At 39.9% G+C, this 26,260-nt stretch overlaps 1 protein-coding gene across 1 annotated transcript in view; it reads right to left on the reverse strand.

Moving 5' to 3' along the window:
- PRELID2 (PRELI domain containing 2) overlaps nt 1-26,260 on the reverse strand; it is an 80,209-nt gene that overhangs the window by 45,850 nt on the left and 8,099 nt on the right. Inside the window, 5 exon segments of the mRNA XM_017872201.1 lie at nt 15,912-16,072; nt 17,413-17,445; nt 17,974-18,047; nt 21,041-21,062; nt 21,064-21,096. Coding sequence (XP_017727690.1) covers nt 15,912-16,072; nt 17,413-17,445; nt 17,974-18,047; nt 21,041-21,062; nt 21,064-21,096 — 323 coding nt within the window.

Here is a 26,260-nt window from a genome sequence, read left to right on the forward strand (position 1 = left end):
CTGACCCACTCAAGCAGCACCTGTATCTGAGTCCCATCTCTTGCTTTGTCCACTTAGTGGGTGTAATTCAAAACAGAACCCAATGGAACTGTGACAAAGAAAGCACAACTCAAATCCCAGAACACCTTTGTGAAAATGAAGGGCAGCTTATACAGTCATTTAAAAATTTGTTTTCTTCTGGATTTGAGAAAATAAAAAAGTCCAGGGGAAATATGGATCAGGAATTAATCCCTAGAGCACACAGCCACCAGTGCTGAATCCTCAAAATGGCAGTTTCCAGGAAAGCAAAAGCTCTTAATGAGATCCTGTCCTTGAATTATTGACTGGTTAGGTATGGCAAATCTTGCCTAATTGTTTTCATGATGCGAATCTAATTAAAATGTCTTTGAGGGGGAAAAAAAGTTTCCACAGATACTCTTGTTGTGATGACATCTCAGTTCTAATCATGTTTTCAGCATTCTCCTGTAAGTACACAGAAATAGGGGTCCCAAAGGAAACACAGGGTCTTCAAGTCAGATGGCCCACTCACTCCTGCCCAATTCCCTGGCTCTGCTGCTGCTGCAGAGACTTCCTGACTCACGGCTGCTCCACCATGCCAGACTATGTAGTCACTCCCATGCTGTCTGTCTGAACCCATTTACATAACTGCCTCCACAGAAAACCAATGCAATTTGCAGAGCTCTCAATATATGCTATGTAGTTTCAGCCTTAACATGAATGTGTGTATTTACACATGTAAAATCACACACACACACACACACACACACAATATATATATATATATATGTCTTTAAGACAGGGAACAAAGGTGTGGCTCCTGGAATTAGACCATTTACATTCAAGTCTTGTTTTATCTTGCCTACCCATCCACGTAGTAAGTTCCTGAAGCTCTGTGAAGTTTGCTCTTCTCTGTAAAATGGGGTTAATAATACCTATTTCATGAATTGTCTCAAGGTTGAATAGGGCAACATGTGGACAGCACTCAAGGTACTATGTGTAAGCATTCAACAAATGTGAGTAAACAGTACTAACAGTAGTAACAATAATGCTGTTCTACTACAACCACCATTATTATTCCCTATTATTCCCATTTAAAGTAAAAAAAAAAAAAAAAAAGCACAGTGGCTGAGAGTTCAAATAACCACTGTGAAAATCCAGCCCCAGCCAACTCCAAGACTCTGCAATTTATTAACTTCTAGGTGGCACTCAATCACCATAAACCACTCGGCAATGAAGGGAATGAATCCATCCCCACCCCAGTTCTGACATTCAAAGCTCTTGGAGCAGAAGCCTCCCAACTTCCCAGCCTCCTGTCCCACCCTGCTACCCCACACTCTGCACTGTGAAACCAAACACTCTACCATCCTTCTCTGACCTCCTCTCCTCAGTGCTTTCCCTCTGAGCTGTTCTTCTAACCCATGCCAGAAACCAACAGCTTGTTACCTAAATTATTAACAATGAGTATCAACAGGGTATGCCATAACACTAAGAAATAAATTAAATGGTAGAATTTCAGAGGCCCAGTAGGTTAGTACAGGTACATATTTCAGGACAGTCTGGCTCTGTCTCTTAAAACATGGTATTTAAGAATTGATTATTAATATGCCTCACGCCTATAATCCCAGCACTTTGGGAAGCTGAGGCATGAAGATCACGAGGTCAGGAGTTCGAGACCAGCCTGGCCAACATGATGAAACCCCATCTCTACCAAAAATATAAAATATTAGCTGGGTGTGGTGGCACACGCCTGTAAACCCAGCTACTCGGGAGGCTGAGGCAGGAGAATTGCTTGAATCCGGGGGGCGGAGGTTGCAGTGAGCCAAGATCATACCACTGTACTCCACTCTGGGCAGCAGAGCAAGACTCTGTCTCAAAAAAAAAAAAAGAAGTGATTATTAATAAAACAGTTAACATATTTTCATAGCCTATTGTGGTAAAGCATTGTCATAAGGTTTTTATATGCATGCCTTTCAGTTAATTCTCACAACAGTTTTAGAAGGTATATAATATTAACCCGAGTTTACAGATTAAAAATACTGAGGTTCAAAGAGGCAAACTTACTTAGGATCACACAAAAATAAGTGACAGGGCCACTATTAACACAGTTAACTTCAGATCCCATGTCCCTTCCCACAACCCTATTACCTAGAAAAGCGTCTCTTTAGTGAAAGCTTACGGGCATCCTGAGTTGATGGCGAAGCTTCAAAACATTTGGCCGGGCGCGGTGGCTCAAGCCTGTAATCCCAGCACTTTGGGAGGCCGAGACGGGCGGATCACGAGGTCAGGAGATCGAGACCATCCTGGCTAACACGGTGAAACCCCGTCTCTACTAAAATACAAAACTAGCCGGGTGAAACCCCGTCTCTACTAAAATACAAAACTAGCCGGGCGAAGTGGCGGGCGCCTGTGGTCCCAGCTACTCGGGAGGCTGAGGCAGGAGAATGGCGTAAACCCGGGAGGCGGAGCTTGCAGTGAGCTGAGATCCGGCCACTGCACTCCAGCCCCGGCGACAGAGTGAGACTCTGCCTCAAAAAAAAAAAAAAAAAAAAAAAAAAACAATGGTTTGTAAATTAGCTTAGGTGGAGGCTTGTCTTGGGATATCAGACCCAACAGTGCATGCATCCCACTCACAGCTGGTGCTGATTGTCTGCCCAATGGAGGAGGTAGACCCTAAGACTAGATTGTCACCATGTTCCTCTCTATTGTCTCGAGATCTTTAGGTTATCCTGCATTATCTCAATGCCTGGTTAATAAAGTATCGTAATTTTTAATACCAAAATTTTTTATTTCCTATAGCTACAAAAGCTAACCAAACCAAAGAAAAAATTTTAACTGGCATCTGTGTTTCCTAAGAACAGAAAATGCAATATAATTTGACACTAATCATACTCACTAAAGTCTCCCCTCCTCATCCCTTATTTCCATTGATCATTCTTGCATAAATTCAGTAGAGCCCTCATCTGAATTTTGACTTTTCAGCAGGTGTTTCCACTGAAGAGTGTTTAGTGTTTGCCAGATAGCCAGAATATTAACTGATCATGCTTTATAAGATTAACAAGAGTTTTACAAAAAAATGAAATTCCAAAAGGGCTGCCAGTTGTGTGTTTGCTTACCACTGGGACCATGGGATACTTACTAGATATCAGGGATTCCAAATCTAGCTACTCAACAGATTCATCAGGAGAACTTTAAAAATGTCGATTTTCAGGAGTCAGTCCAGGGATACAAAACTAGAATTACCAAGGTGAATCTACATTTTAAACTCCCCCACTGAATCTTGGGCCAACATACAACTCAAAACAACTCAAAGGAAAAGGAGGATGAAAAAAAAAATGTCAACAGGCGTCCACTAAGATACAATTATGTATCACCTAACAATGAAGATATGTTCTGAGAAGTGCATTATTAGGCAGCTTCATCATTGTGCAAACATCATAGAATATACTTGCGTAAACCTAGATGGTGTAGCTTACTACACACGTAGGCTAAATGGTAGAGTCTATTGCTCCTAGGCTTCAAACCTGCACAGCATCTTACTACATGGCATACTGTATGCAACTGCAACACAGTGGTGTTTGTGTATCTAAACATATCTAGACACAGAAAAGGCACAGTGAAAGTACAGTATAAAAGATACATACCACATATATACCATTTATAAAAAATGATACACACTTACCATGAATGATGGAGCCTGCAGTACTGAGGTCACTCTGCATAAGTCAGTGAATGAGTGGTGAGTAAATGCAAAGGTCTAGGATATTACCGTACACTGCTGTAGACTTTATAAATACTGTACACCTAGGCTACACTAAATTTATTTTTAAAATTTCCTTTTTCAATAATAACCTTAGCTTACTGTAATTTTTTTACCTTATAAACTTTTCATTTTAACTTTTCACTCTTGCAAGCACACTTAGCTTAAAACATAAACATATTGCATAGCTGTACAAAAATATTATCTTTTATATTCTTATTCTATTAACATTTTTCATTTTTTTTTTTACTTTTAAATATTTTGTTAAAACTAACACAAAAACACACACATTAGCCTAGGACTACACAGGGTCATGATCATCAATATCACTGTCTTCAACCCCCGCATGTTGTCCCCACTGGAAAGTCTTCAGGGGCAATAACACACATGAAGCTGTCATCTCCTATGATAACAATGCTTTCTAGAATACCACTTGAAGTACTTGCCTAAGACTGTTTTACAGTTACCTTTTTAAAATATTTTATAAGTAAGGAGTACACTTTAAAACAACAATAAATGGTATTGTAATTACATAAACCAGTAACACAGTCATTTATTACCATTTGTATGGTTTGGCTCTGTGTCCCCACCAAATCTCATCTCAAATTGTAATTCCCATATGTCAAGGGAGGGACCTGATGGGAGGTGATTGGATCATGGGAGTAGTTTCCCCCATGCTGTTCTCCTGACAGTGAGAGAGTTCTCATGAGATCTGATGGCAGTTTCCCCTGCACTCTCTCTCTCTCCTGCCACCTTGTGAGGAAGGTGCTTGCTTCTTCTTCACCTTCTGCCATAATTGTAAGTCTCCTGAGGCCTCCCCAGCCATGTGGAACTGTGAGTCAACTAAACCTCTTTCCTTTATAAACTACCCTGTCTCAGTTATTTCTTTATAGAAGTATGAAAAAGAACTAATATACCACTGTCAAGTATTATGTACTAATACACCATTATCAAGTATTATGTATTGTACACACTATACTTTTATACGACTGGCAGCACAGTAGGTTTGTTTATACTGCCATCACAACAAACACATGAGTAATGCATCATGCTATGATATTAAGATGACTATGATGTTACTAGCCAACAGGACTTTTTCAGCTCCCATATAATCTTACGGTACCACCTTAATATATGCAGTCTGCCATAGACTGAAATGTTGTAGGCAGTGTCGGACTGTATCTCAAAAGCTCCTACTTATGTCATTGAATGCTCTCTTGGCTAAACATCATTGTTTCTAGCTCAGTTATCACTTCCCTTTTCAATAAAACAGCTTACTCTAATTTTCAAAATTAGTAACTTTAAACAGTCACCACACTTTGAAAACAACATTTAATCCCATTAGTTCCAAAAACTTATATTTGTTCAGTGCTTTATAAATGTGCATAGCATGTCTACTTTTTATCTTATTAAGTCTTCACTTCACTCTGTGAGGGAGCTCAGGCCAGCTTTATCCCTTTTCCCAGAGTCAAAGAGCACATAAAATGACCAAGCAGAAACAAGAAGAGAAGCTCCCAGATTACTGGTTCAATGCACAGATTCTCTCTACATATCATTTCCTACCAAGTGCTACTGGGCTTCCCCAGTTTGAACTTGCCCTGCAGCATATTCCTTCTCTTTTCCTTTCCTACCCACAAACCCCCTGCCATTCTCATTTCAGCCCACAGGTACTATCTGCATCCCCTTTAGCAGATTTTCATTCATCATTCATTAGACAAATGGTGATGAAGCATCTTCTGTGAGCCAAGCACTGTGCTAAATACACGGGATACAGTGGTAAACTGTGACCTCTGTGCACAGCCACCACAAAACAATTAGTACAGGATAAAAAAAACAGAGGAGACTCCGATTATATGAACACAAACATCAAATGGCAAATGAGTATCTTTTGGAGGGCAGTCTTATTAAGCCAAAAATAAAGCTCCAGCCCAGATGATTATATTTGTATAGAAAAGGCTTTACTGCTTGGCTTTTCATAATTGGTGGTGCTTTCTGCTAATTGTTTGATTATCCGCTGGTGCACTGGAAATCAAGGTCAATATGAGCAGAGGGAGTCATGTTTTGGGACGAATACAGTAGTATTTATTCAGGCTATTAGTTAACTACACCCTCAAGCCCTTTGGCTCCAGGACTGGGCTTAGAAATAATTCCTAAGTCAGCAGAGCCAGAGTATTTTAATACTTCAGTAAAAGTAGGTCTGGAGGTCAATCAAAATGCCACTGCTAATCTTAAAACACACAGAAGTCACCAGACTACCGAATTCACTCATGGAAAAAAAACTAAAAAGACTCCAGAGCAGGGTGAAACAATGGACACCAAAAAATACGTCCAATTAGCTCTCAGCACATGCAAATTATATTATTTGTGATTTTTCAGATGAACACTTGAGACTTAGGACATTTTAATCCAGAAATTCAAAAATAAAACATTTGAAAAGTTATATACATATCTATTACACAGTGAAGAAGATTCACGAGTAATTTCAGTAGTAATGAAAATGTATTGACCTAACAAGAGCTGCAGTCAGGCGCAGGGACTCACGCCTGTAATCCCAGCACTTTGGGAGGTCAAGGTGAGAGGGTCACTTGAGGCCAGGAGTTCAAGACCAGCTGGACAACACAGTGACACCCTGTCTCTATGAAAAAGAAAAAAAAATTAGCCAGGCATTATAGCACACACCTATATCTCAGCTACTCAGAGGCTGAGGTGGGACAACTGCTTGAGCCCCAAAGTTTAAGGCTGCAGTGAGCTGTGATTGTATTACTGTACTCTAGCCTGGACAACAGAAGGAGACCCTGCCTAAAAAAAAAGAAAAAAAAAAGAACAGTTTCTCATCTCATTAACGTAATTCTGTGTTTAAGTTTGATTTTGACTTGTTTTTTACTATATGCCATGAGGGATATATTCAAATGATTAGCACACATTTTGCTAAGCTGACCTTTTTTTTTTTTTTTTTTGAGACATGGTCTTACTCTGTCACCCAGGCTGGAGTATGCAGTGGCGCAATCTTGGTTCACTGCAATCTCCATCTCCCAGGCTTAAGTAATTCTCCCACCTCAGTCAGCCCCCCAAGTTGTTAGGACCACAGGCATACACCACTACGCTTAGTTAATTTTTGTATTTTTAGTACAGACAGGGTTTCTCCATGTTGCCCAGGCTGGTCTGGAACTCCTGGGCTCAAGCAATCCGCCTGCCTTAGCCTCCCAAAGTGCTGGGATTGCAGGCATGAGCCACTATGCCCGGCCCCTTCATCAAGTCTTGACACACTACCATGGCCCAGCTATGCCCAACCACTCTGCCCAGGAGAGGGTGGGCCAAATGGGGTCCTAAAATGGTTTTTATGCAACGAGGCTATAAGTACCTGGAGACAAAGCGCCAGCCTCCAACCTGCCCATGGGCCTAGGCAGGGCCCTGCGAGAGCTTTTGCTTTTCCACCTTTCCCGGCCTCCCGAAGTGCTGGGATTACAGGCGTGAGTCTCCGTGCCTGGCCTGGCTGGGCATTTTATTGTCAAAATAAGCATCAGAGGATAAGCAGAAGCTTTTAGACGTGGAAAGCTATGGACATGGCCATTGAGATGCTGTGTTGAGTGTAGAAGAATAATCTTGCTACATTTGAGGAAAAACCCAGTTCCACAACATCATGAATAGAATAGGTTCCCACTGATAGTAGTAACTTGAAGATACCAAAAGTTTTACTTAGCATAAAACACATATGCTGAAAGAGTAAAGCCAAAGAAAATACTTTTACAAGGTCATTATCTTTCAGAATTACATTGCAGTACTTGGATAAAGCAAATGTCAATTACTAAAACCAAATCAAATGCATGTCAATTATATTCCCACATGGTATAACAAATGCCTATTAAAAGGAAAAGGTAATAAATAAGAACCAGAAACTAACAAATAAATATATTTTAAAGAACAGACACAAACACAAAATGATAAGAAATTAACAAACCTATCTCAGAACATAAGGTTTTAGAGGGTAAAACCATGACTTTTCTTCTTTCTGAAAAGTCTAAAATAATACACTTCATTCTCCATTTTCAAAGTAAATGCCTGCGTCCTGCTCTACATAATAAAGCATATTCCCACAAAAGCTGACTTTAATTTTTTCCTCTTTTCAGATTAAGATTCACTTATCTTTTTTCTGATTTGGCCCAAGTGCCTTAAGGCAAAGCAGAGCACGAGCATGGCATCTCTCATTCTACACACTCAAGCAGTGCATCAGAGGACCCTATGTGATGCTCCTGAATCTACAACTGCCAAGATCATTGCATGAACCTAGAAGAAAACCAGAAATGTGAGCAGATTCAGTCCATGCCAATTGCTTGCATTGACCCTGAATACTATTCTCTCCAGAGCTTAAATTTCACTCTGGAACTAAAACACAAGGTTCCCAGTCCCATGCCTCTCAAACTGAGGCACTCGTAGCCCCAAAGATGAGTACTGAGGGAATGCAAAGCCCAACATGAACATATTTCTGCAGTGTAACAGTAAATCATTACAAACACTGTTTCTATATTAAATGCACACTGAGAATGAGAATCAAAAGTTATCAGAATTTTTAAGATTATGAAAATAACAATTGTAAAAGTAATAATACAAAACACGAATATCTGCTGACCACTATGGGCTGGCACTATTTTAAGCTCTCTCTAGGTACGACTTCATTTAATTCATACAACCACCCTCTGGGAAAGGGTTATCATCCCCAACATACAGATGAAGAAACTGAGGAGTAGAGAAGTGACACAAATTGTACAAGGGCACATAGTTACAGTTTCAGAGGCAGAATTCTTCTCTTTCCTCTTTTTTTGTTTGAGACAGAGGTTGTATTAGTCCATTTTCATGCTGCTGATAGAGATATACCTGAGACTGGGTAATTTATAAAGGAAAGAGGTTTAATGGACTCACACTTCCACAGGGCTGAGGAGGCCTCACAATCATGGTGGAAGGCAAAAGGCATGTCTTACGTGGCAGCAGTCAAAAAAAAAAAAAAAAAACCGCTTGTGCAGGGGAACTCCCCTTTATAAAACCATCTGATCTCGTGAGACTTATTCACTATCACAAGAACAGCACGGGAAAGACCTGCCCCCATGATTTAATTACTTCCCACTGGGTCCTTCCCACGACATATGGGAATTGTATGAGCTACAACTCAAGATGAGATTTGGGTGGGGACACAGCGAAACTATATCAGGGGTCTTGCTCTGTTGCCCAGGTTGGAATTAAATGGCAGGATCACAGCTTACTATAGCCTTGACCACCCGGGCTCAAGCGATCCTCCCACCTCAGCCTCCTAAGTAGCTAGGACCACAGGCATGTGGCACCATGCTTGGCTAATTACTTTATTATTTGTAGAGACAAGGTCTTGGTATGTCACCAGGCTGGTCTCGAACTCCTGACCACAAGATCCTCCCATTCTGGCCTCCCAAAGTTCAGGGATCATAGGTATGGAGCCACGCCTGGTAGGATTGGCTACCTACCAGTGGTAGGATTCTAAACACAGAAGCCTACTCAGTTACTGTGGCATAGGACATGAGAGGAGAGACCCTGCGCAGGCCTGGAGGGAGTCAGGTTGGCTGTGTAAATAAAGCAGATCTGTAAATTACTAGACAAAGTAGTCAGACATAGAAAAATAAGAGACTATGAAGCTGCCTTAGGTCTTGCTGGCTTTCCAATTCCTGGTTCCTATCCCTCAGGAGGCCTGATCACTGGTACAGAAATATCCCTATAATAATCTGCAGTAGTGAGTTTCCATTACTTCCAAAGCAAAATAAAGACAACGGGCAACGTGATGCCAAGAAAACACGAAGAGGAAAAAACGTGTGCAGAGTCCCCTTCTACTACACCCCAGTTATTTCTGTTCAGGTGCCTACCCACCCCCATGCAGCCATGTGCTTCAGAGGGAGACGACCTCACCCCCTGCTCCAAGGGCAGATCTTGACTGGATCTGCCAATACACCCATATCATTCCTCTGAACACGCTGATTCGTCTGGGGGAGCAGGTGTCCTAAGTTGACTCAATCAGCATCAGGGGAAGAGCTTTTTTCCTCATGGCTAGGAGACAGGTTCCCTCCTCGACATAGCTCTTTCTCTCACTAAATGTGGACAAATTAGTATGCTGATTCTAGATGCTGTTGACAGTCGTGAGGAATCCAAACTTGAAAAAAAAAAGTTGACATACAAAGGTAGAGCCAAAAGAATAAGAGCTATGGAAATACTGCCCACTTGGCTATGAGATAATGCAGTTCCATAGTGAGAGGAAGGGCAATGTCGCTGCCAACCGCTTAGATTCGAAAGCCAAACAGCCCATGTTTGAATCTGGTGCTGCCATTTACTGGTCATCCTACCTCGAACAGGTTACTCGACATCTCTAGCCTCAGTTTGTAAAACAAAGATAATAGTTCCAACCTCACATGGTTATTATGAGGATTAAATACAGACACACATATACACATACACATATACATATATACACTGAGTACTTAAAGCAGAGCCTGCACATAGTAAACACATGTAAGGGATGGCTGGTATTGTCTGAGTCAGGGTTTCTGCTACTTGCAGCACAAGGCAGCCTAACTGATACAGGAGGAGGGATAAAGTAAGTACAGGAGGGCTTCTCTGAGGCATGGAATGCCAACCTGGGTTCTGGGAGAGTCAGATGAGTGAGAAACAGGACATCACCCTATCTTCCCTTACCTATTATGGAGAGAAGAGAAATTCCATTCCATAAAAACTACAGGAAGACAATGTCGTACACAATTAGTGAAGGAAGAAAGCATATTAGAGCTATCCAGTTGTAATAGTACAGATGGTGGAAAGTCCAATGTAGTTCTCTCACCCAAGAAGGTGCCACAACTGTAGAGATGTCAGTGGGAAGCCAAAATCAGAACTATGTAAAGAGGACATAGAGCAAGGCTTAGTTTCTAAAGGAAACTTGTTTTGAGCCCATCTCTGAATTGAGCCAACAGGCCATGCACAGGGACAGAGTGACATCTGGTTTCTAGTCACACACCCACACCTGCTAACCAACACACAGCTTGAAAGTCTAATTTTACACTTAGTAGCCCTGACAGCTTTTTTATTCCCTTAAAAAAAAAATTGTCCCTATTCTGGGTGCAGTAGCTAGCCATTACTCTCATATTTCCTTAGCAAAGGGAAGAAATTAAAGTAATAATGAATCTTTCTTGGATGCCTCCATCCCATGCCATTACCTATTTATTTAGAATGTCTGCCTAAATGCCTTTCTAAATGCATGTCAAGAGCTAAGGAAACATAAGTTCTCTAGAATGTGGATCCCAGCTTTCAGCATATCAGCCCCTACTCAGAAACCTTTGTGTGGCTGCTTGTTGCTGAAGGGACAAAATCCATCCTTCATACCTGGGATCCAAAGCACTCTACAGAACAAGATAAACCTATCCTTTGTAAATGTTCGTATTCCTGCCTCACCACTGTGCTCAAAGTGGAGTCTACCATACCTGCATTTGTATCTTGGTTTAGCAATCTACTGACTGTATCACCTTGGGCAAGTTATTTAACCTAAGCCTCAAAAGAATGAACATGAAGGATACAGCTTTGACCTTGACATAGTAGGCATCAATAAGTGTTAGCCTGCTGTGTCAATGATAGAAAAGGTAGTGTTTTGGAGAGGATTGGAACTTAAAAAACCAAAGAAAGAAAAAAAAACATATAACTGGTCAAACCTTCTTATACAGGAGTCTGGTCATATGTTCCAAAATATAAAATGCATATAACCTTTGACCAAGAAATCTCACTTTGCTCAATCTACCTTAAATGGTAATTGAATAAGTGGGAAAATATGTAATCATAGAGATTTTCATCACAACACTGTTTGTAAGAGCAAAACCAATCTAAGTATCAATTAGGAATGGACCAAGAAAATCATGTAAACAGACAGTATCTCCAGGTATGATAATATTTCCTTTTTTTCTCAGAATTGGTTAATATTTTTACAAGACATGTGCATTATTGTTTCTAGAATCAGAATGACTAGTTTAAAATACTTTTGAAAACACACAAAGAAAAATTGTTCCTAAAGGATATCCTCCCTGGATTCTCAGAGCTAATTGTCATTTTACATATCACGGATGAAGGTTTAGTTTACCTTTTAGGACTAGCTAATAGCTCAAATATGTGCAAAAATTAAGGCTAAAACGAAGTAGATGAAATGATTTTTTTGCACAAAATCAGCCAATTCCATCCTTTTGCTATTTCTACATACAAAGAAAGGAGCTCTATTTTCTGGCCACAGCCTTTACACTTAATCCCAAACATCTATGCCCTATGTGAAACTCTTGTCATGAGAGAGACTAAGACAGAAAAAATAGTGGGTGGTTCAGAGCAAGCCCACCTCTGATGCTAGTAAGACATGGCTTTCACACCCACTCAGCGGGCTGCTGCAGCATCCTAGAATTATCACTACAGGACCAAAGTTATGGAGAGCAGTAATGATTTGGACAAGTGTTTGGGCTTAAGAATGGATTTTAGATTTTTGGTTTATAGTTGTTTGGGCTTGAGGGGTTTACTGTTTCCATAAAATGATAAGTGTATAATAAAAAATTCAAACCACACAGAACAGTAACAAAAAACACAGATAATTATCCAGTTCACAGCAACCACAGTTCACAGCAATAATCACTGTTAACATTTAGTGCTTATATTTTGCTTATTTTTAAACATGTCTCAAAAAATTAATCATCTTTCATCCATTATACTGGCAAAAGTTAAAAAGCATGTGAATAAGTGCTGACAATGTTGTAAGGGAATGAGCCCTCTCATGTATTGTTGATCAGTGTAAAATGTGCATATTAACACATTGGAAGGCAATGTGGCAGAATCTGTATGTTATGACTGCATGTCGGTACCCTCCCCCACCACCCCCAATTCATGTGTTGAAACTTTAACCTACAATGAGATGGTACTAGGAGACTGAGTCTTTGGGAGGTAGTTAGGTTTTCATGAGGTCATAAGTTAGAGACTGCATGATGGGACTGATGTCCTTATAAAAAGAAACCAAGACTAGAACTCACTCTATCCACTATGTGAGGCAATGATGAGGAGGCAGCATCTGCAAACCAAAAATATGGCCTTCACCAGACACTGGAAAGGCCAGTGCTTAGACGGTGGATTTACCAGCCTCCAGGCCTGTGAGAAATTAACCTTTACTGTGTAAGTCACCCAGTTCATGATATTCTTGTTATAGCAGCCCAAACTAAAACACTATATAAACTAATAAAAGTATGCATGTCCTGAGAATCGGCTATATAGTTTTCTGTATTGAGATATAATTCACTTACCATAAAATTCACTCTTTTAGGGTACACAATTCAGTGAGGTTTAGTATATTCGTAGAGTTCTGCAACCATCAACACTAATTCCAGGACATTTTCATCACCCCAAAACAGAAACTCCATACCCACTGGCAGTCACTCATCACTCTCCTCTCTCCCTAACCCATGACAACCAATAATCTACATTCTGTCATTATGGATTTACACATTCTGGACTTTTCAAATAAATGGACCCATACAATATGTGGCCTTTTGTAACTGCCTTCTTTCATTTTGCATATTTTCAAAATTTGTCCATGTTTAACCATGAATCAGCACTCCATTCCTTTTTATGGCTAAATAATATTCCATTTTGTGAATATATTACATTGGGCTATATATTTATCAGTTGATGGACATTGGTTTGCTTCTACATTTTGGCTATTATAATGCTGCTATGAAAGTTTTGTACAAGATTCTGTGTGGACATATATTTTCTCATTTCTCTTGAAGTACCTAGGAGTGAAATTGCTGGGTCAAATGGTAATTCTATGTTTAACTTTTTGAAGATCTGAAAAACTGTTCTCCAAAGCAGCTGCACTATTTTATATTCCCATAAGAAATATGTAAGGGTTCTAATTTCTCCACATATCCACAACCAACACTTGTTATTGTGTGTCTTTTTTTTTTTTTTTTTTTTTTTTTTTTTCCCTGAGACAGAGTCTCACTCTGTTGCCCAGGTTAGAGTGCAGTGGTGCGATCTCGGCTCACTGAAACCTTCGTCTCCTGGGTTCAAGTTATTCTCGTGCCTCAGCCACCCATGTAGCTGAGACCATAGGCGTGTGCCACCACACTCAGCTAATTGTTGTATTTTTAGTAGAGATGGGATTTTGCCATGTGACTAGGCTGGTCTCAAACTCCTGGCCTCAAGTGATAGAGCTGCCTTGGCCTCCCAAAGCGCTAGGATTACAGGCATGAGCCACCGCGCCAAGCCTGTTTTTCACCTTCTTGACAGTGTCCCTTGAAACACAAAAGTTTCTAATTGATGAAGTCAATTTTATCTATTTTTAATCTTGCTGCTTAAATTTTTGCTATCATATCTAATAAATTACTACCTAACCCAAGATCACAAAGATTTATACCTATGTTTTCTTCTAAGTGTCTTATAGTTTTAACTCTTTCATTTAGGTATTTGATCTATTTTGAGTTAGTTTTGTATTCTACACAAGGTAGGGAATCTAACTTCATTCTTTCATATGTGGATATCCAGTTGTCCCAGCACCATTTGTTGAAAGAAATATTCTTTCCCTATTGATTGGTCTTATAATATTAACGGTTTTAAACCTATCTAAAATGTTCTATAGTTTAATTGTGGCAGTGGTGGCACAACTACATGTTTGTCAAAACTCAAAGAACTATACACTAAGAAAAGTAAGTTTTATTATATGCAAATAATATCTCAATAAACTTGATATTTAAAAATTCTACTTTAGGGCCGGGCGCAGTGGCTCAAGCCTGTAATCCTAGCGTAATCCTAGCATGATTGGGGAGGCCGAACGGGCGGATCGCGAGGTCCAGGAGATCGAGGACATCCTGGCTAACACGGTGGAAACCCCGTCTCTACTAAAAACCTACAAAAAAAAACTAGCCGGGCGAGGTGGTGGGCACCTGTAGTCCCAGCTTACCGGGAGGCTGAGGCAGGAGAATGGAGTAAACCGCGGGAGGCGAGCTTGCAGTGAGCTGAGATCCGGGCCACTGCACTCCATCCGGGCGACCAGAGCGAGACTCCCGCCTCAAAAAAAAAAAAAAAAAAAAAAAAAAAAAAAAAAAATTCTACTTTAGGCCAGGCACAGTGGATCACGCCTGGAATCCTAGCACTTTGGGAAGCTGATGTAGGAGAATCACTTGAGCCCAGGAGTTTGAGACCAGCCTGGGCAACATAGTGAGACCCCATGTCTACAAAACAAATTTGTTTAATTAACTAGGCATGGTGACACATGCCTGTAGTCCCTGCTTCTCAGGAGACTGAGGTAGGAGGATCACTTGAGCCCAGGAGGTTGAGGTTGCACTGAGCCATGATCATGCCACTGCACTCCCGCCTAGGTGACAGAGCGAGACTGCATTTAAAAAAAAAATCTACTTTAGATAAACAACTCATATATAACATAAAGGATCACATACAAGGAACATATGCTTCACAAATATATAGTATTGTTTGTAAAAAAAAGAACTTAGATACCATCTGTCTATCAAAAAAGTAGTAGCTATGTAAAATGTCATACAGTCACAGGATTGAATTATATGCAGTAAAGGAATAAGCTAGATACATATACATATTTATATATTTATATATATTTATATATATTTGTTTATATATATTTATATATTTATATATCACATGGTTTAAGCTCAGAAACATTCCATTAAGTAAAAAAAGTACACAATTTACAAAATAATTTATAATTTATAATATACGTTTAAAAATGTATACAAAATCATACTATACAGACTCTATGAGTATATATGTAAGTATCTAAAGGTATCTCTTTAAGGTCTGGAAGAATATTCAGCAAACTGATAACACACACTACTTCTCAAGAGGGTGAAAAAGACACCAGGATTGGGAGGAATGGTCAGATGGGAGTTGAACCCTATCATTTCCTGATCTCCCCTCCAAAAAATTCATTAATTACTGTGATTAAAAAATTAATAATGTGGAATTCATACGAGTTATAAACAGGTCATAAGTATAGAACCATAGATTTTGAATGTATGTACTTATGTGTCCATCCCTGCATCCAAAACACACACACACACACACACACACACACACACACACACACACACACGAGTCTTACCAATTTGGGTTTTCCATACTTTCCCGGAAGACAGACTCTTCCTTCATGGATGCATATTGTGTCCACGTAAGGCAGTGACTCCGTATAGCCATGTTTCTTTCCCGAGGATTGAGCCATGACTCCTCTTCTAATTGAATATTAGGTACTTTCAAAATGCTCACCTGTCCAACAGAAAGAGAACGGCTTTCTCAATTTAGGAAGAGCAGGCTACATAATGACCACATCCAGAGTTACTCTCAGTCTTGGATAACCAAGAGGACAAGTAATCCTGATATATGGATGATGGCTCACCAGTGGCTGTATAATCAAATACAGTGGCTGTATGTTTTTGATAATCAAACATACTATGACCTTACTAAGTGCTGGTGAGGACATGCAAATGACCCAGGATTTATGTAGACTATACAGTCCCTGGCCTAATTTCCCTAACTGGTAAACACTAAGCAAATTATCAGCCTCCTTCGCATCTCCTCTAAGGCTGGTTATGGACTTCTTAAATTGATGGATTCTAATCGAGCCCACTTACAGGCTTACATGCAGAACAATATCAGGTAAAATATTTTCTTCATTTTAAACTCTGTCCAATACGTAGAAATGTATGGTTTCCTAGGTGAAGACATGGAAAACTACAAAGGCAGAATTGTACAAGTCAGAGGTGTCCTTAAATTATTTAAGAATTGAGATACAAGACAAAGTTGAATGCCTTTTTAAATAATAGATTCAGAGTGAGTATACAGGGCAAAGGCAGCGTACACACTCTGGAAAAAAGCCAGTAATAATTTGCTGCTACAGTGCAACAAGTTTTGCCATCTGGAAAAAAGAAAGTTCATTTTCATTGTCATATCAGCTTTATTGCACTGAAGAATGTGACAGTCTTTTAATTCATGATAAGGAAGTGATGGAAGCTGCCATTTGTTCCACATACAAAACAGCAATTTAATTTGCAAGCTAGTCGGCAGGAGCCAAGCTGGGTTCCACATTTGATATGGTTTGGCTGTGTCCCCTCCCAAATGTCATCTTGAATTGTAGCTCCCATGATCCCCACATGTCATGGGAGAGACTCAGTGGGAGGTAACTGAATCATGGGGGTGGGTTTTCCCATGCTGTTCTCATGACAGTGAATAAGTCTCATGAGATCTGATGGTTTTATAAAGGGCAGTTCCCCTGCACACACTCTCTTGCCTGCTGCCATGTAAGATGTGCCTTGGCTCCTTCACCTTCCACCATGATTGTGAGGCCTCCCCAGCCATGTGGAACTGTGAATCCATTAAAACTCTTTTTATTTATAAATTACCCAGTCTCAGGTATGTCTTTATTAGCAGCCTGAGAATGGACTAACACAACATCACACACAGAATCTCTCTCAGGTTGAAACTACTCTCTGAGACCTGTTTGAAAGGGCATATCCAGATGCTTTCCTCTGACTTCCTCATAGCTCTAAAAGGACTCCCACTGAAAATCCCTCTATGGTTCAAGCAATGTGATTAAAATTTCCACTCACCTTCTTCCAACAAAGAATCACCAGAGTGCTCTTCTTCAAAGAGAGAAAACAATTTGCTATCATGAAGATTTCATCATCAATGATATTACTTTAGAGAAATACACATAAAGACAACAGAGGGCGTGGAGAACATTATTCTCTGGTAAATAGCTGTTATCTCTGATAGTGAATTAGAAACTGAAGTTTTTCTCTTTCTTATTAAAGATGAGACTAAATATTTACAATCTTCCCATTTCTGATCATTCTCACCTAAGAGTCATTTCTAATCATGAAAAGATTAGTCACTTCATGCAAAATGCCAAAAGTATCTTTAAAGTAACTGCACAACATCTCTATGTCCATTAAGAGTCCTTCACAAGACAGGGAGACAAAGTATCTCCAGTGGCATCTGCTAAAACTGAGGTTGGATAAGAAAGAGCTTTCTTCCTCAGAAGGCTGTGAAGTAAAAGGAGGAGGAAGTTTCTAATGCTCCTTTACATCAGAAAATGCTGTTCCTTTTCATGACTATTAAAAAATACTCAATGTTACAACAACTGTGATTAAACTTTAAAATGAACTTACCTTCCTTAAAATTTCTGGAACCACATTCTGACAGATTGCAATCCTCTTTCTGTAGATGACCCCTGTTGATTCATCTAAAGAAAATATAAAATTTTTTATACACAACAAATTAAGGAAATGTGTTCTTAGTGTCAATAAATCTTGGGGGGTTTTTTGTTGTTTTTTGGTTTTTGGTTTTTTTTTTTTTGAGACACCCAGGCTGGAGTGCAATGGCATGGTCTCGGCTCACTGCAACTTCCACCTCCAGGGTTCAAGCGATTCTCCTACCTCAGCCTCCCGCAATAAATCTTTTAAAGTCAATCTCAATTTTCTATTTGCAGTATTCCTACAGAAAATGTTTAATTCAAACTTCAGTTTCCTTGACACTTTTCTGGGCCAAATCAGATATTCCCTATCTGTGATGAAGGAATAAGGGTACAACAGTAACTCAGAATGCACACTCCAATGTCAAGGATGAAATAATCACAACCATTCGCTGCTCTGGACTGTCCGTGTTAGTGCCCCAATGACGATGACCAGTGGGACTCCTGCTCAACTCCAAAGAGAATGTTTCAACAAAAAGGGGGAGAACCTGATGCTGCTACCTTCTGTACCAAACTTTCAAGCACAGATATCTGGCTACAAAATTTAAACCTATAATTCACTTTACTAGCCACATTTATCTCTCATAAGGGAGTAGACTTCCTGTTGTTACCAGCAGCAAATTTGTACGCGTCTGCAGCAACCTCAATTCTGGCCTCCTCAGAAGAAGGAATTCGACTGAGGGGCATAAGGCAGAAGGAGGGACCAAGACAAGTTTTAGAGCAGGAGTGAACGTTTATTATACAGAATAGGAAATGGCTATTCCTATTATTTTTATAAACCTTCCTAAATAGGAAAAAGCTATTCCGGTTCCTTTAGAATGGGAGTGAAAGGAAGGAAAGGACACTTGGAAGACAGCCAAGCGGGCAACCTGAAAGGCAAGTGTGTGGTCTGACCTTTTGACTTGGGGTTTTACGCGTTGGCGTACGTCCGGGGTCTTACATCACTTCTCCCAAATCCTGAGATCTTATCAGGAAGCTGCTGATCATCAGTTTCAGGTGTTTTCTATCTATTAGGAGCATGCCTTTGCCTGATGCCAGCTGTGACCAATTATTACTTTAGTCAGACAGTTAACGACCGCCTGACCATCACCTGATGGTCACCCAGCACTCCTGGGTGGGTGCGTGCACGCGTGCGTGTGTAAGCTCTCTTCTGTGTGTATGTGTGTGTAAACTCTCTTCTGTGTGTGTAAGCTCTCTTCTGTGTGTATATGTGTAAGTCCTCTTCTATGTGTGTGTAAGCTCTCTTGTGTATATGTATGTAAGCCCTCTTCTCTCTCTGTGTGTGTGTGTGTGTAAGCCCTCTTCTATCCTGCTCATACTTGACTAGCTACCTACCGTAACACTAGGACTGCAACCATTTTGCTCTGCGATGAAGTTTCCAGAATTAAATCAGGGATATAAAAAACAATGTCAAGAAAAAGAAAGGCAGAGGCAGAGAAAATAATAAACTATGAAGTGCAGTCTTCTGCTTTGTGAATCACTGTGACTTAGCCATGCTGTTACAAGTTTTCTCAAAGCTCTGGCTATAGTAGTCCCAACCCTTGATGCAAAAACCCTGACTGCCCAGAAGCTGTTGATACAGTGCCAACCCCTCTGCCCACTGGCCCTCCCTTTGCCCATCTCATCCAGTGTTTGCTTCACACATACTCGAAATGGATTAGCCACTCCCAACGGCATCCCTGACAATGATAGAAATTATAATTAACATTTCAATTTAGAATATGCACAGTGTTCTCTCATTTGATCTTCATAACAACCTAAAAACAAGATTATTTTCCCATTTGACAGATGAAGAAACTGAGGCTCTAAAAAGTTAGGTCACCAAGGTAGTAATGAAATTAAGATTTGAAATCCAGTTTGATGACAAATAACAAGTTTCTCCCACACTGCAGGTACATGAGAAAACATTTTTAATATATCTATATGGTTATAAAAGTACAGAAAATGCATATACAAGCAAAAGGCAGTTATGTGTGCCAAGCACAGAGAGGGCTCCAGAGTCACACAATGAACAGTAGCATCTCATGATTCCTAAGAAGGCTAAAGGGCATGCTGGACCTAGGCCCCAGTGTCTCCAAAGCTTTGTACATTGACTATGTGCATTGTCACAGCTTCCTGCCTTGCCCAGTTCTCAAGTTGAAACACTGACACTGATAATGGTTTTTGCTGGAGATAGGGATAACACAGAACAGAAGAGATTCCTATGCTCTAGACCAGGAATCAGTAAACATTTTCTGTGAAGAATCAGATGTTAAATAATTTAAGTTTTGTGGGCAATAAAGTCTCTGTGGCAACTGCTCAACTCTGCTGTTATAGTGAGGAAGCACCCATAGATGACATGTAAACAAATGAGACTATGTTCCAATCAAACTTTATTTACTAAAACAGGCAGCACGAGCCATAGCTTGTCAACTCCTGATTTAGTCAATGCTAAACCACATTGCCAAGTAGTTGTGATTCCATAAGCAATCACTTTATGGTCACATCTCATATTTAATCATATGCATTTTGCTATCTACAAAATGATATGATAGGCTACAGCCATGTGACCTTGAGCAAGTCACTTAACTTCTCTGTATCTCAGTTTCTCCATGCATTAAATGAGTAGTCTAATACCTATCCCACACATTGTTCTGAAGATTAAATGAATTAATAAAAGTAAGAGTACCTGGCACATATTAAGGGCTCAAAAATGTTAGCGGTTGCAATTATATATAGCTCAGTGTTGTCAACAATTATTAGTTAGAAAGTGACAAAAAGCATCAGCAGGCCTTTTATTATCGTAAATCCTGGTGCTCTCCCTGCCACACCTTTCTAAGTCACCTCAAATACAGAAATATACCTGTTTAACAACTAATAATGGAAAGGAACTGTAGGTGAACAATTTTTTAAAAAACCTAATAGGCCACACACACACATACACACATCTTTACAAAAATCACTATCATTTAACGATCATACAAAAAACTGTACAGAGAACTTACCTCTTTTTTCCTCCGTGATTTTACAGAGAGGACATTTTATCCATGGGGTTGGGGTACTAAACAAAACATATAAAAAAGAATTACCATTAATCTTCTAAAAAGGTGAATTATTTAGTAGTAACCACAGCTGTTTACAGGACGAGTAAATATTTTCCAAGAAACTTCTAAACAAAGCCCAGTTTTGAATCATGGATCTTAATTTTATAACTTGGGGCTAGATAAGTGAGATGCTATCATCATCTCTATTTACATGAAATCTGGGGAAAACCTTTAGCTCCAACCTAGCCCTGAGGGGGATGAGGTTAAGCTAATCAGTAAATAATAATAGTATTAATATTGAACCGGCCTGACATAAATCAAGAGTGTTCTTTGAGTTAGGCACTGTACTAAATGCTTTCCTTGTACAATCTTGTCTAAATCCAACAGCCTCTCTGTTATAACTGATTTATGTGATATCATCCCCATCTTTCAGATATGGAAACTGAATGAAGACTAGATTGCTTAGGGTCACCCAGCTGGCTCCTGGTGGAGCCAGGGAATTAAACCAAGCCTGTTTAATATAGAGTGGACCTCTTCACTACGGTCTAATATCATTGTCTGGTGGCTGGGTTAGCATCACAGTAGGATAATCATAGAAGTATGCTTTGCTAGGCACATAGTAAATGCTCAATAAATATTTATCATGCTGATTTAATTCCCCTGAAAAGCAATTTGGCTGTGACAAGGTTGATAATAGCCACTACTTTTGTCTTAGGCAATTTACATACTTTAGATCCATTAGCTCAGTTAATTCACAAAACCATTCTATAAGGTGTTACTTTTTCCACTTCATATATGAAAAGTAAGACTTAGATAAATTAAATAATTTGCTCAAATTGTCCAGCTAATGAATAGTGTATCTGGGGGTAACATAATGTACCCCCTGATACTTTCTGCCAGCCTACAAAGCCTGCCCACCAAACCTACCACTAAATCGCCTAAGAGTTAACCTAACACAATCCTTTCCTTTACTCAGATGTGAAAAGAGAGACACTGGGAGCAGAAGTGACCTCCTGGAAGCCACAGGACAAGGTAGCTGCTGACCTGAGCCTACTAAGCCCCATGGACTCTTTTCCCTGAGGTTTACCGATGTATCATGTGATCAAATCTGAAAAGAAAATTAGCAAGAAGTCTTATCCATGACATCACAAAGTGTTGAGCAGAAGGCAAGAGCAGCAGGCAGCCTGATGGGAGAAAGAAGAAAGGCCCCTCACTTTGCAAACTTGAGCTTTAAGTTTTCCGAACCCTAGGAAGTGAAACACAAAACTCTGACTGTGGGTCTCCACCCACAGCAAGTGTGTGTGTGTGTGTGTGTGAGAGAGAGAAAGAGAGATATTGATTTATTAACGGATTTTTCAGGGAAAGGGGTTCATCATTTTAACACATTCTTAAAGATACTATGACCCAAAAAGACAGTAGATTAGAACACAGGCTCTCTGAGGGCAGGAATACTGTCTATTTCAGTTACTCCTATATCTCCACCAGCCAGCGTAATGCCTGGCACATAGAAAGCACTCAGTCAATATTTTCTGAATAAACAATTTGGAATATAAACCTCAATGACCTCAGGGATCAATTTGGAAAATGAGCCTGCCTTCAGTCAGAAACCAGTCTATGAAGAGAGCAGTGGCTCAGCTTTCAGCAACCTCAATATCTCTTCATGTTCCATGTTGGTAAACTCTGTTATTCACACTTTCATCCTGGAAACTGCAATCTTGATGACTGATGAAAAACTTGGTTTTTAAAAATCTATTTATTTATGGCCAGGCACGGTGGCTCACGCTTGTAATCCCAGCCCTTTGGGAGGCCGAGGCTGGCAGATCACGAGGTCAGGAGATCGAGACCATCCTGGCTAACATGGTGAAACTCCGTCTCTACTAAAAAATACCAAAAATTAGCCGGGCACAGTGGCAGACGCCTGTAGTCCTAGCTACTCAGGAGGCTGAGGCAGGAGAATGGCCTGAACCCAGGAGGTAGAGCTTGCAGTGAGCCAAGATTGTGCCATTGCACTCCAGCCTGGGCCACAGAGCGAGACTCCATCTCAAAAAAANNNAACCAAAAAAAAAAAAAAAAAAAAAAAAAAAAAATCTATTTATTTATATATTCATTCATTCATTCATTTTAGCCCTAGGGAAAAAAAAATACTTGGCTGGGCATGGAGGCTCATGCCTGTAATCCCAGCACTTTGGGAGGCTGAGGCGGGTGGATCACTTGAGGTTAGGAGTTTGAGACCAGCCTGCCCAAACTAGTGAAACCCTGTCTCTACTAAAAATACAAAAATTAGCCAGATGTGGTTGTGCACACCTGTGGTCCCAGATACTCAGGAGGCTGAGACAGGAGAATTGCTTGAATCTGAGAGGCGGAGCTTGCAGCAAGCCGAGATCATGCCACTGCACTCCAGCCTGGGTGACAGAGTGAGACTCTGTCTCCAAAAAAAAAAAAAAAAGCTTGGAACTACAATGATTGCTTTCTTGAAGTTCAGCCCTTCCAAGTTACATGCCCATGACAGAGGGTCAGGTTTAGATACTCTGCTCCTCAGCAAAGGAGACTTTCGCTTACACAGTACCCCTAAAGTAAGGGAGATATTTGAGACTCACACAGGTCCTCTGAATTGTGATTTTATGTGTGTAAATTGTAACATGTACACTAAAGTAAAATGGGCTTATCTCGTTTACTACAGTTCTAGCTTGTTCATTACATACCCATAAATATATACTGACTGAATATTATAAATTCACCATAAGTTGTAGGAAGATGACTCAACTAAACTGTAAAGGACATTGAAAATGTCATCACCAGGGAGACATGGTGATCAAATTTTGCAAGTTCTGATTACTTCACTAAGTTATCAGAGAAATTCTTAAACATTATAAACTCAAATACTTCACACTTACATAATTTTTGGAGTTGAAGAGCCGTGAGCCTCAAGTTTCCATAGAAGAATAGTAGAAGAAAGTAGGGGTTTCTTTGCAACAGCTAACTGCCGTATTATGAAAGGCACGTATTTCAACCTCTTTAAAGATTTACTGAACTGAGGCGCCCCCTACCTGGCGTTACTTGAAATGATCTGACGCCATCTCGTGGTAACTTGAATATTCACGTTTTAATTCATGAAAATTTACCAAAACTCCCATGAGAAAGAGTTGAAAGAGGGAAGGTTTCTCAGAGGTCAACACCGGAAACACTTACCTGAGAAGAAGACAGGAGGCAGGTGGCCAGGTTTTTCTGGACACCTTTTCAAGCACAATCCAGTATGATTGCAGAATTGATCAAGCTAAATCAGGATCACACCCATCAAAGACTCACCGAGCAGCTACTGTGTTTATGCAAGGTGCTATCCTAGAGAAGCAGCCATGCACATGATCTCATTCAGTCCTTCTCAAAGCATGGAAACCTATCAAGTATTAATGCTATAAATATAATAGTATAAAGCCTGCAGACAAGCAGGGTCACACTGGGATTCTTCAATCCCCATTTCATACTAGCGACTCTCATGAAAGCAACGTCATATGAAGACCCAGATATCTGCCAAAAGTCCTTGTCTTTCTTGATCTTGGCTCAGGTGATCACAAACTGCAGTGTGCATGAGAATGATCCCACAGGCTGCATACATATGCCATGTATGCTATACTACTTTATGGACGATTTAAGGGATTTTTAAAGGAATATTTGACTTCATTTTGCATATCCTTATAATTTTCACTTTCTTCACAGAATGTGTAAACTAACTCATTTTCCTTTCCCCAAGACATGAAGCTACTGCAAATACCACTGTATATATCATATGTATGTTACAGTCTAACAAGGGTAAAATGTAGACTCTCCTAAAGCTGTTGTATCTGCCTGCTTTATTTTTTACATATTAAAAGATAAGCCAAGAACTCCATAATATTGGGCGGGGGTAATAAGCATTAAAGCAAACACATACATATAAAAAGTAAGAGTCCAAGAAACTGAGTCCATCTAATTACAGAAATAATATTCAATATGTTTGTGGGAGAAGCTACATGAAGATATAACATTTAGCATTCATAATTGCTGAGGGAAAAAAAACCCATACGCTTTCAGAAAGCCTACTCTTAAAAGAGTTATTAAAATATCAACTTTCCAAACAGCTCAGAAGCCAGTGCCTATTTTTTATAACATTTTCTCCCCCTCTCAGAAACAGTCAATGACATCCAAAGGAGTCACTGTCTACCAATTTTCAAATGAAGTTACCCGAGAGAGTACAAGGAAGCAGGTGAGTGACAGATCTCTCTGAAGAGTCCTGCAAAGAAGACCTACAGTCAGTCTGGTATATTAACATACCCGTGTTATAAGCATTAAGGGAATCTGTTATCTAGGCTGCTCCCAAACATGTACATGCAAAGAGATGGGGCTGCTGAAAAGAGATTTGGTGTTTAGCAGCAGAAAAACATCACCATGAGCTATGCCAAATTCCTTTTATGAGCTCCACACACCATAGTCTATCTCAGAAGAAAAGCAAAGTTGATTTTATACCAAGACGAGATCAAGGACAAGACATAATTAAGTTGAAAAGTATTTTGAATGGCTGTTCATTGGTCTTTCAATAGGATGATGAAATAGAAAGAACAAAGGGCAATGAGCCAAGACATGCAAACCACAACGCTGCCATCTGTGAGGCCAGGGTGATGAACCACCGGGTGACCATTCGAGGTCCTTCTGGCCAGGAAAAGCTATGATTCCAAACAAAGGCCAACCAACAGCACATCAGCCTCTTTCTTTCAAAAATGGCCCAATAATCAGCAATGGCATAGTGAAGGTTTTGAAAAGACAGTTTATCATTGTGACACAGGAAAATCCTCTTATCACAACATCAAATGTATGCATAAACCCAGTGCAGCTAAAGATATGCTACAAATAACTGCCCAGCACTCTTCAAAATCACCATGGTCTGGAAACGCAAGGAAAGACTGAGGAACTGTCCTACACTGCAGGAGACTGGCAGCTAAATGCAATATAGGGGCCTGAACTGAATCCTAGACTGGAAAAACAATATTAGTGGACAATTGGCAAAATCTAAATAGGGTCTATAGGTTAGTTAATAGCATTGTATCAGTGTTAATTTCCTGGTTTTAAAAAGTATACTGTGGTTCAGAGAAGCTGGAAAAAAGTATATGGGAATTATTTGTTTTGCCATATTGTTTTTGAAATGGTTTA

This window comes from Rhinopithecus bieti, unplaced genomic scaffold (genome assembly GCF_001698545.2).
Source record: "Rhinopithecus bieti isolate Rb0 unplaced genomic scaffold, ASM169854v2 scaffold_757, whole genome shotgun sequence".
Taxonomy (NCBI): Eukaryota; Metazoa; Chordata; class Mammalia; order Primates; family Cercopithecidae; genus Rhinopithecus; species Rhinopithecus bieti.